This window comes from Geospiza fortis, unplaced genomic scaffold (genome assembly GCF_000277835.1).
Source record: "Geospiza fortis unplaced genomic scaffold, GeoFor_1.0 scaffold27, whole genome shotgun sequence".
Lineage (NCBI taxonomy): Eukaryota > Metazoa > Chordata > Aves > Passeriformes > Thraupidae > Geospiza > Geospiza fortis.
In genome coordinates this window covers 2,725,472-2,735,571 of record NW_005054329.1, presented here as the reverse complement: position 1 = coordinate 2,735,571, position 10,100 = coordinate 2,725,472, and the positions used below count along the sequence as shown (strand labels likewise).

At 52.7% G+C, this 10,100-nt stretch overlaps 1 protein-coding gene, 1 long non-coding RNA gene and 2 other non-coding genes across 4 annotated transcripts in view; 3 read left to right on the top strand and 1 right to left on the bottom strand.

Annotated features, from left to right (window-relative positions):
- Nucleotides 1-410: 410 nt before the first annotated feature.
- LOC115947896 lies at nucleotides 411-2,808 on the top strand. The gene is made up of 3 exons (XR_004081752.1): nucleotides 411-542; nucleotides 1,246-1,323; nucleotides 2,640-2,808. It is a non-coding gene; the product is annotated as an uncharacterized LOC115947896 (long non-coding RNA).
- Nucleotides 788-921, top strand: LOC115947899. The gene has a single exon (XR_004081755.1). It is a non-coding gene; the product is annotated as a small nucleolar RNA SNORA17 (small nucleolar RNA).
- LOC115947898 lies at nucleotides 1,352-1,485 on the top strand. The gene has a single exon (XR_004081754.1). It is a non-coding gene; the product is annotated as a small nucleolar RNA SNORA17 (small nucleolar RNA).
- Nucleotides 2,809-4,101: 1,293 nt separating the features above from the next.
- Nucleotides 4,102-10,100, bottom strand: part of DIPK1B (divergent protein kinase domain 1B) — a 6,952-nt gene continuing 953 nt past the window's right edge. The window contains exons 2-5 of the mRNA XM_031057287.1: nucleotides 7,991-8,210; nucleotides 6,660-6,767; nucleotides 6,356-6,532; nucleotides 4,102-5,857 (exon numbers count right to left, since the gene is read on the bottom strand). Of these exons, the coding sequence (XP_030913147.1) occupies nucleotides 5,045-5,857; nucleotides 6,356-6,532; nucleotides 6,660-6,767; nucleotides 7,991-8,210 (1,318 nt within the window). The 3' untranslated portion in view covers nucleotides 4,102-5,044. The remainder of the gene's footprint in view (nucleotides 5,858-6,355; nucleotides 6,533-6,659; nucleotides 6,768-7,990; nucleotides 8,211-10,100) is intronic.

Here is a 10,100-nt window from a genome sequence, read left to right as displayed (position 1 = left end):
CCCCCCGCGTCCAGGCGCGGCCCCGAGCGGCCCCGGGGCTCCGGAGGCTGCCACGTGCGCTGCAAATCCCGTAAATCGTGGAACGCGCTGGAAAGAAAATATCTATATTATTAATATATTAATGTGATGTTAATAATATGTCCATATACTATGAACCGAATATATTTTAAGGTGTTTATATATTTATATCTGTAATATAAAGCATACACAGATGTGTATTTTTAATATACTCCATTGAAAAAAGGAAGAAAATTTAGGGTTTTCAGGAAAGTATTTTCAAAGATTTTAGTAGCTACCATCAATCTTCAGTGGATATCATTCTTTTAACTGTTGTAATTCTCTGGTTTTTAGTTAAATGGCATGAGTCACAAAAGAATGAAGGTGGTTAGGCAATTATTAACAACATTTTTCTTTTGTTTCTCTTTCTTCAGTCTGGCAGTGGACCAAAAAAAATGAAGTGACCAGGATGGTGTGACTTCAGAAATGAAGAGTGATCCTTCAGGAAAAGGCTGCCCAAGCAAGCTTCAGCCACCTTGCTAACTGTGAGTGGAGTGTTACATGTGGTATCTGCACGTGCAGCAAATACCTTGGTAGCACTCCTTTTAAATAGTGATAAAATCTTCTTTTAAATACAACAGAATCATGGAATGGTTTGGATTGGGAGAGACTCCTTCCACTCTCCCTAGCTGCTCAGAGCTGCATCCAGCTAGGCCTTGAACACTCCAGGGGTGGACACCCACCCATAATTACATTTTTTCAGTGGTTTTGGGTTATTTGCTTCCCCCAGGCTGCCACTGGCGTTGCAGAGATGGCTGCTGTGGCATCTTTGTGTCAAAGAGTGGCAAGAGAGACCCAGGCTATGTTCTACGCTCGTTTGTTCTGCACCCCGTGAGCACTCAGAGTGATTGATAGCCTGACATCCTTAATCAGCCTCATAGGAGACAGGGGAAACCAGCTCTGAACTGCTTGGAATGTGGGGTGTGGGTAAGGGGAGGTTCTGTTCTGTGCCGCACAGGCTGCACGTGGGTTTGTGATCCTGTGGGTGCCACTTGTGTTACAGAAAAAGAAGTGGAAGTGATCTGTAAAACCACATGGTAACACTGGGAATTCATCCTATCAGAAAATAAAAATATTCCTGTGCTGTTATTGATACCTTTTAAATTCCTGCTGCCAGTGAAACAGCGCCTGTGTAACCAGGCTTTGGGCTGTGTCTAAGGGCTGTCCGTGCATTTCCCTCTTTTCCAGAGCAGCCCTGAGTCGAGGCAGACCAGAGGAGCCCAGCCCAGGTGAGCTGCCCTGCTGGGAGCTGCCAGTCCTGCCCAGGTGAGCTGCAGTGCCAGGAGGTGCCAGCCCTGCCCCAGCTCGTGTTGCAGGCGTGGCTGCAGTGCCACGTCTGTGTCATTCGGTGGCAGACAGCAACAGGCGAGGTCTTCCCTGGTGCTCTGAGCCCTGTGAGCTCTCAGGATTGCTCAACAACCTGACACTTGCTGTTCCTTTCCTGCTCTCCTGCCTTTCATGGGGAATGGTGGAGGATGGACACTGTCCTTCAGTCCGTCCCTGTATCCAAATGGTGCTGTGTGTCACTGTCCCTTCTCAAAGGACACCAAGAGCAGCTCTGGGCACACAGAGATTGTGACCCTGAGTTTTGCAGTGAGTGACTCTGGCACTGCTAAATGGGAAACCTCATTAAATGGCCATTACAGGGCCAGAGGGGCCTCAGTGGTGCAAAATGAGCCCTTTAATTGGCAAAAGTCACTGGCTTTGGAGAAGAATGTTAATGAGGTTGTGGGGATGTGGTTATGCTTGAGGATGTGGCTCTTTTATTTAAATTTCTTGACTTCTTTTAACCTGCAATCCGTGTTTGGGGTTTTTCATCAGGCTTTCCTCACTCCAGGGGTCCTGCGTGGGCACTGAGTGCTAATGAGTGTCTCTTTAGAGCTCCCTGTGTGAGGCACAGCAGAACCATGAACATTTTCCTGATGGCATTTACTGGAACTGCCCTTCCCCAGGCAGCACTCCTGGGCCATGGATATTGCTTTATTGAAGGAAAAACTGGCTCTGAGCTGTGGAAAACGTGAATGTTTTACATGAAAGTGGTTTAGAGAGGAATTAAAAATCTCTCAGCACATAGCACAGCCCTTCATCATCAAGGACTGGTTTATGTCATGGCTTTAAAGGCTGGAATAAGCTCAGATTTTTTTTCCCTGCACTATTAATAGCTTGGCTCTGCACCAAGGTTGGCAAACTCACCTTGGATTTTTAGGGAGTGATGGAATAACCCGGAGCAGGCTCCAGCTATCCTGCTCTTAAATTATAGATATTTTTCCAAAACCCTTCTGATGTCACGCCAAAGAGCTTCTCCTAAATTTGTGCCATGTCCTTCTGGACTGAAGGAAATCCCTGTCTCAAAGTTTCCTTGTGAACCCTGATAACAGAGCCTTAAAATATGTTTTCATTTTATATTTTATCTTTATTTCCTTCTGGGATGTGGAAACTCTTGGGACAGACCCCAGACAATGAGGGCAGCAGAGTTTGTATGGCGAGGGTTAATTAGCTCATTAGTATTGACTTTATTGCTCCCTTTTCTTGCCTGTTTTTCAACTTTTCTGACATACTGGGCCTTATTTTTTTATTTGCAGATTACGCCTTGAGCTGCAGAATGTCTGACAAACTGAGAACTGGTTGGCAGCATTCACGTCTGATGGCTTGGAGATTCCTAAAACTTGATCATCTGTGTTTTCTCTACATGGTTAAGAAGGATTTAAATAAAAAAAAACCTAAATAAAGATGCCACCTACAAGACTGAAAGAATTATGCTGTGTGTTTGTAGCACCCCAAGTAATGCTATTTTTTAACCATTCTCAGATGTAAGATTCTGTGGATATGAGAATTAAGGATTGTTTTGCAGCAATTTAAGATTTTACCTCCATCCTCTTGGGCACAAAGGGGATCCAGTGAGATCAGACTCTCAGTCTTGGAGTGTCCTGGCTTTTTTTCCATCTCCTGTGGGGAATCTGGAGGAATTTGAGTGTAAAACAGCTTTGTCTTGACTCATTTCTCTCCTGTATCCCAGAGTGGTTTGTACACTGCACTCACTTTGTGCTTTTTATTAGTGATGAGCAGAATTCCTGGGAGTGTCCAGGGCCACGGGGGTGTGCATTAATGGAACAATTGCTGTCACAAGTGTCTTTATTTCAATTAAACTGACAGGGCCTGGTCCCTCAGCTACAGGAACCACTTCTTTATAAACATTTAGAGAGGTTCTGATGTTGGGGAAATTGTTTTCCTCCATTTCTCCAGGTGCTTTAACACTGCTTCGAGGGAAGGGAACAGCAGGGATTTAGTGGGAGTAAACAAAGGAGGGAAGGATGGAAAATGGCTTTTCTGCCGCCCTGAGGAGGGGATTTTGGCAGGGGCTTGGATTCCTCTGCTAATGGCAGGAGGAGCTGGATTTGTCAGGGGAGCTGTTGCCATGGGGATGCAGGACAAGGGATGAGGAGCCTGGAGCCTCTGTTACTGAATTCCAGGGAATTCCAGCCCTGCCTTCCCTCCCTGCAGCTGAACCTGCACCTGCAGACAGGACCTTGGTGGTGCCCACACCCAATCCAGGCTGAGGAGCCCTTCGAACACGGAACCCCTGGGAGTGCTCACCTTCTGCATGGATAAATCACATTCCACAACCCACTACTCAGCAGGGACTGAGCTCTGCTGGCTCTGCCGGACACTGAGCACTCCTGACACCAAAATCTGCCCAGTGAGAAGTGATGAGGAGCCTAAAGAACCAACAGAAGGAAAATCCTGATCTTTCTCCCCAAAGGGTTCCTAAATTTGCAGCCCTGGTGCTGCAGTGTCAGGTGTATTTTTATTTTCTGATTGCACATCAGCTGCATGCTCACTTCCCCACGGAATTGTTGGCAGGAGAAGCAGCACATGCTCCAGCAGCAGGGATATGGAAACAGAGCAACCTTGGGGGAGTTTATCCAGCTCTTCCTCCCTGCCCAGAGCTGTAAGATTGCTATAATTGAGCATTCCAAGGAAACAGCCATAGTTGGAGCCCTGGGAGCACAGACACAGCCAAAAAAAAAATGTCTGGAGACCTGCTAAAAGCTTTGCCTGGAAATTCATTTTAATAATGAGAGAAGCACTGGATTATTCTGGTATTAACCCTCAACCTCTGCAGGGCAAGCCCAGCTTAGTTTTTGGAGAATTAAACGGAGGGGTTGGGCAGTGACACCCGAGCACACGGAGGGGTCACAACGGTTCGTGTTTAGCCCTTTGCCTTTAAGCCATCCTTGGCCTCGGCCGCTTCCAGAGCGCACACGTGAGGGAATGGCTTGTGCTGCCAATTCCAGCCTGGGGGCAGGAGCAGCTGGGGGGAGCCTCTCACAAGCCACGGCACCACCGTCAGGGTCAGGCACTTAAAAACGGAACCAAAGAACTGCCACGATTCTCCACGGTGCAACAGACAGCTGAGCTGCTTCCTGTGTGACAGCTGGAGCTGATGGCAGATGACTCAGACACTTAAGGAGAGACTTTTGGAAGGGGAAATCTACCTTTTCCTCCTTTTTAGATCACAAACAAGCTGGTACTTAACAGGCTGCTGTTTGGCTATTGATGGACGGGTGTGATTCACGTAAAAGCTGTTTATTTACATCAGAGCCGTTCCTCAAAAGGAGATGTGACAAGTACAGCATGAATGATTCATTCCCATCGCTTTGCTCTGCTTTCCTGCTCATCAAGGAACAGTTTGATGCATCCAGCTGGGCTCAGCTTCCTTATCCTTTTCCGTGTCTCCTTCCTCCCCCAAGCCTGCTCAGCCCAGCTCGGTGTCCCAGCTTTGCTCCTGCCGACCCATACCTGATGCTGCTGGGTGGTGCAAGTCATGATGTTGGTTTTCCATGGAGGAGAAGGGGCTGCAGGTCTGCTGAACTCCCTGTGCAGGGTGTGTTTTTCCTGGGGAGGAGAGGATGGAGAAACAGGCCTTCAGCCCTTGGACCTCACTCCAAGCTCACAGATTGGAAACTCCAGGGCCGTGCTTTCCCCGTTAGGAATATTTGGTGTTGGAAATCTTCTTCCAGAGCAAGGTCTTGAGGTTGTTGAGCACGAGGGAGTGGTGCACTTCCATCTGGCTGGCCAGGCCACTGAGGGTCATGCAAGTTCGGAGCTGTTTCTGCAGCTCTTCCTTCAGCTCCAGGGGAGCTCCATAGAGCAGATAGTCCTGCAGCAGCCCGCACACCTTGGCCAGGTTGGGCTGCACCACGTCGCTCTTGCACTGCTTCAGGAGTTTGTCACACGTGGCCGTGCAATCCCGCCCGTAGGTGCAGTCCCCGTTCTGCTCACAGTGCCGGCCCTTGAGGAAGCCTCTGATTGTCATCTCCGTGGCCACCTTGCGCAGGTTGACCATTTTGAAGTCGAACTTGTCGTTGTAGCCCACGTTCCTGAGGCTGCTCTCGCAGATGTAGAAGCTCCCGTAGGTCCCGTGGAAGATTTCCTCCACAAACTCCAGGAGGCCGATGGCGATCTTGGCGCGCCGGGGCCAGGCCGGCGCAAACCACTGGTGGATGAGCTGGTGGGCGAGGGAAGGCAGCAGGGACTGCAGGAAAGGGGGGACATCCACCCCATACAGGGAGGTGTGGGGGATCTTCTCGGTGACATAAAGGTCCCCGCAGTGCCCCAGCAGCTTGGCCGTGTGCTCCTTCTCGTGCAAGGAGAACATGAGGAGGAACTCGTTGAGCTGAAGCAGCGCCCAGATAGATTTGGCCTCTGCCAGGGACACCTTCCCATCATGGTTCACGTCTGCCATGGTGATGATCCGGCTCACCAAGGCAGGAAGAGATGGCTGATCCCCCAGCTTGGACTGCAAACAGCACAAGAAGTGGCATCAGACCCTCACAGCTCTCCATGTTTGGGTGTCACACCACAAAACAGAACTGGGGGAGCAAAGAACTGAGCTGGGGAGGAGGAGGAAATGGTGACACTCCAGAAAATGCCACACAACGTGTAGGCATCCAGGCCAGCAGAATTTTCCCAGCCTCAGGGCTGCTCTAGAGCTGGAACCCCACCACTGCTGCAGAAGCCCCAACAGGGGAAACTACCAGGGCCACCAAATCAGCTCTGCCCAGCACAGATGCCACCCACAGCCATGGCACAGCCACCTCCAGGGATGCTGCTACTGAAATCTCACAGAGAAGAACTCATTTCCTCCACTCATCAGTGCATGGCACTGGCACCAGCAGTGGGTGGGGGGCACGGGAAGGAGGAACTCTCGTTCAAAGGGAAGGAAAAACACACTTGGTGTTTCTGACTCACAGGAGCCATGCCAGGGCTGTGGGAGCCCACAGGGCCCTGCACTGACCTTCAGGAAGTTGAGGAGCATTTCCTTGAACTCGTCCATGGAGGTTCCCCGGGTGGGTTTGTCGAAGAGCACCACGTCCCTCCTGGGCACAGAGTCCGGGCGGCTCTCGGCCCTCAGGGCTTCCCCAATGCCACATTTGATGATCACCTCCCTGTCCCTCCAGAGCCCTCTGTAAACCTGGAGCACAGGGAGGGGGACAGCAGGTGGAGGGAGCTCGGTTCTGGTTTGGGATGGGCAGAGGGGGAGATGCGCAGGGTTTGGGGCTGGTGCCCAGCCCTGGCATGGGTGGGGGGCACAGACCTACCTGCTGGCTGGGGGAGGAGGAGAGGCAGTGCTGGAACAGGAGGCCACGCTCCTCACACAGGTCCTTGCACGTGGAGCCAGAAATGATCCCTTTCTTGTACTGGTCACACTGGGGAGGGCAAGGAGAGAGAGTAGCTCAGCAGGGATAGATTTCTACTGGCCCTTAGGGATGGCTCAGTGCCTTGGGCTGGCAGGGACCACTGTGCTGCTGGAGGGATCTCAGGGATTTGTTCCTGGATGCTGCTGCTGCAAATCCAGGGGTTTGGGAGAACCTCCTAGGCTGGAGGAGAGGGCAGCGTGGAGTTGGGTGCGGAAGCACAGGCTCAGGCTGCTCAGCAGAGCAGCAGTCCCTGCTGTGGAGTAGGCTGGCCCCAGTTTAGGGGGTGGCAGGGACAGGAACAGACAGTGGCTCTGATCCACAGCCAGGCTGGAGCTGGAGACATCCCTGGGCAGGAGAGGCTGCAGCTCTGCAGCTCCTCAGCGAGGGCACAGCTGCCTCAGGGCTGCAAGCTGGAGCTGCAGACATTCACTACATCTTTTCCCTTTTTTTTTTCTGCTGTGGATGGGAATTAACCCTTGGACCTGCTCACAGGGGACACGGCCAGACACGGTGCCTGGAAACCCCAGCTCCGAGCAGGAATTAGCGCCCAAGACCCCGCGGTCGGAGTTAGGCAGAAAATCAAATTAAACGATCGTTGCTGTTGTTATGGCAATTCCTGCCTCCCTTCTCTGCTGAGGGATTGATCAACGAGGCTTGTTCTGACACAGCCCAGCTCCCCCTCCTCGCCCAGACTGGGCCGAGACCCACTCCCATGCCAGGGGCACACACAGCACTCCTGGGGACATCCCATGGGGAACATGGAACATACTACAAACCCATGGAACTACACTGCAAACCCCAAACAGGGCAAAACACAGAGAGCCAGGCTGCCACACAGAGCTCTGCTGCTTTCCTTAGGGCTCCTCAGCAGTCATAGACAGGTACCATGGACTGAGTGCTCCCTTTTTCCTCCTGCTCTGCAGAGCCCAGAGGGCACTGGTGTGATGCTGTCCCTGCCCACAGATCCTGCTCCCTGCCCTGACATTCCAGCTTCTTCTGCACAGACACGGATCTGCCCACATCTGCCCTGGCTGCTTCCCTCTGCCATCTCACGGAATTGTTTCACCATCACCCTGGCAGGGTAAGATCCCCCCTCCTGCTCTGAGCTTCGTGCCACGTTGGGGACAGCACCAGGGCAGGAGCTGCCAGGAGGGCTCCTCCTCCCAGCTTTGGGGCTCCCACAGCCCCAGCCAGCCCCTGCAGAGCAGCCACGGGGCTGTGCTGCCACTCACGATGATCATCCGGCAGACGTGGCCGCGGCACAGCTCCGAGTAGGACGAGTAGTGCATGTAGGCCACCCAGCTGCCCACGAAGATGCCCAGCCACACCACCAGCAGGTACTTCACCTTGATGCCCGGGAGGCGGCCCTGCAAGGCAAAGGAAACGCTGTTGAAACCCTTTTGGAAGGGCAGGGCTTTGCCCAGGGCAGCGGCGGCTGGCCAAGGACGGCTTCTGCCACACAAATCGACCTGAGCGCTGGGGAAACCTTCAGCCTTTTTTATATATATTCATCAGTCTCTTATGCAACTCCTGCTGCAAGCAGGTCACTTAAAATTCCCTAAAAGCAGGGGGATTAGCAGGCTGGGCTGCAAGGAGCTGGATGCTGTGCATCCCTGGGAGCTGTGGCCACATCCTCACGCTCTCCTGCCCTGTGCAAGGCTGGGGTATCCCAGCGGGGCTGCAAGAGCTCTGCTCCTGTTTGGGGGGACCCCTCTCAGCAGAACCCCCCCTTTACAAAGCCCCACGGGCAGGGGAAGCTCCCAAGAGCAGTTCCCGTGTGGGAGCGGGTGAGTAACAAAGCTCACAGGTGATGCTCTGTGCAAACAACTCGGAGGCTCTCAGCAGATTTTGGTTTTTTGGCTTTATTTCCTCCCCCCTGACCCTGGCACAGCAGCACTGCTGCCATCTGGCCTCCTGCAAGACAGGCTGCTCACCTGGCTCCTGTAACGGAGCAGATCCCAGCAGTTCCAAAGGGCAAGGAATGAATCCTTGCACTAAACAAACCCTTCCATCCCTTTTCTATAGGTAAGTCTACAGAATCCCTGGTCTTCAACCACCTCCAATCCCTCCTCCCTCCTCACAACCTGCTGCTGGATCTGGGTGGGTGCAGCACCTTTAAAACCTGCCAAGGATCCTGGCTTGGGTCTTGTAGCCCAAAAGCACTCCCCACCTCCAAAATGCTCCTCCTCAGCCCCTTTCCAGGAGCTGTCAGGGCTCTGCGAGACACAGGAATGGGCAGTGAGGGTGAGAGCAGGCAGGTCTGCCTCGAGATCGTGACATTTCTCCCATTAATTGGAAACCCTAAAGTGTGGAGAGAGCGAGGGTGCCCAGCTTGCCTGTGAAACAACGGCACCACTAATTAACGTGAAATTAAATTAAAGAGAAGCCAAGCACAGCCAGGAATTGGCAAAGACAAAGTGTAGGTGGCTGCTCCTGTGAGCTGAGAAGCAGCTCATGGCCCTGAAGTCAGGCACACTGAGACCCTGAGACCCCCCCCAGCACAGCAGCCCCCCAAAACTGCCCAGGGTGGGTGTGTGAGGCCCCCTGCCCTCAGCAAAGGGGCTCTTCCAGGGACTTCCCACTAGAGATATGTCTTGGAGAACCCTGGAATAGCCAAAATGTCACTTTTTACTTATTCTGACTTAGAATCCATCCTGTGGCAGAAGGGGAGTCAGGACTGCTGGCTGTGCATGGCATGGGGAGCTCTGGCTTCATCATCCCCTAAAGAGTGGAAAGAAATGTGGGAGTGGGGGATGCATTTCAATGAGAGGTTCCCCTGAGATTTGCTTGGATTTTGGATTTTGAGGGTTCCTGCAGTGCCTCAGTCTCAAGGCACAGTTTCTCTCCCCATTGTGTTCCCTGCACTGAAGGGTGTTACCCTGTGAGAGTTGCTGTGTTTAGTCTTAGAGTGACTCTGGAGGATATGAAAGTGACTTTGGGCTGGGGCTGACTTCAAAGGCAAAATGGATGCAGCATCAACAAAATCCTGCTCCATCCCTGTGGCTCCCCGGGGAACACGGGGGGTGTTTCACAGCACTCCCAGCTCTGCACCCACCTCCTGCCAGCACCCTCTGCCCACCGGGCATCCCCTCCCTCATCCCCTCCGGGATAACCCCTCTGGTCCAGGATCCTTGCCACAGTCAGGCTTTCCCATCCCACGGCTGCAGAGAAAAACCCCATTCCAGCATCCCTGACATCCCTGGCCCCAGCATCCCTGGAGATCTGAGGGAGGTGCCCGGCCCTCGGAAGCTCAGTGATGGGAAGAGGAGGGAAAATAAAGAAAGAAAGAGAAAGAAGGAGCCATCCCTGTCCTGCTGCATCGGCGGCTTCACCCAGCGCTGC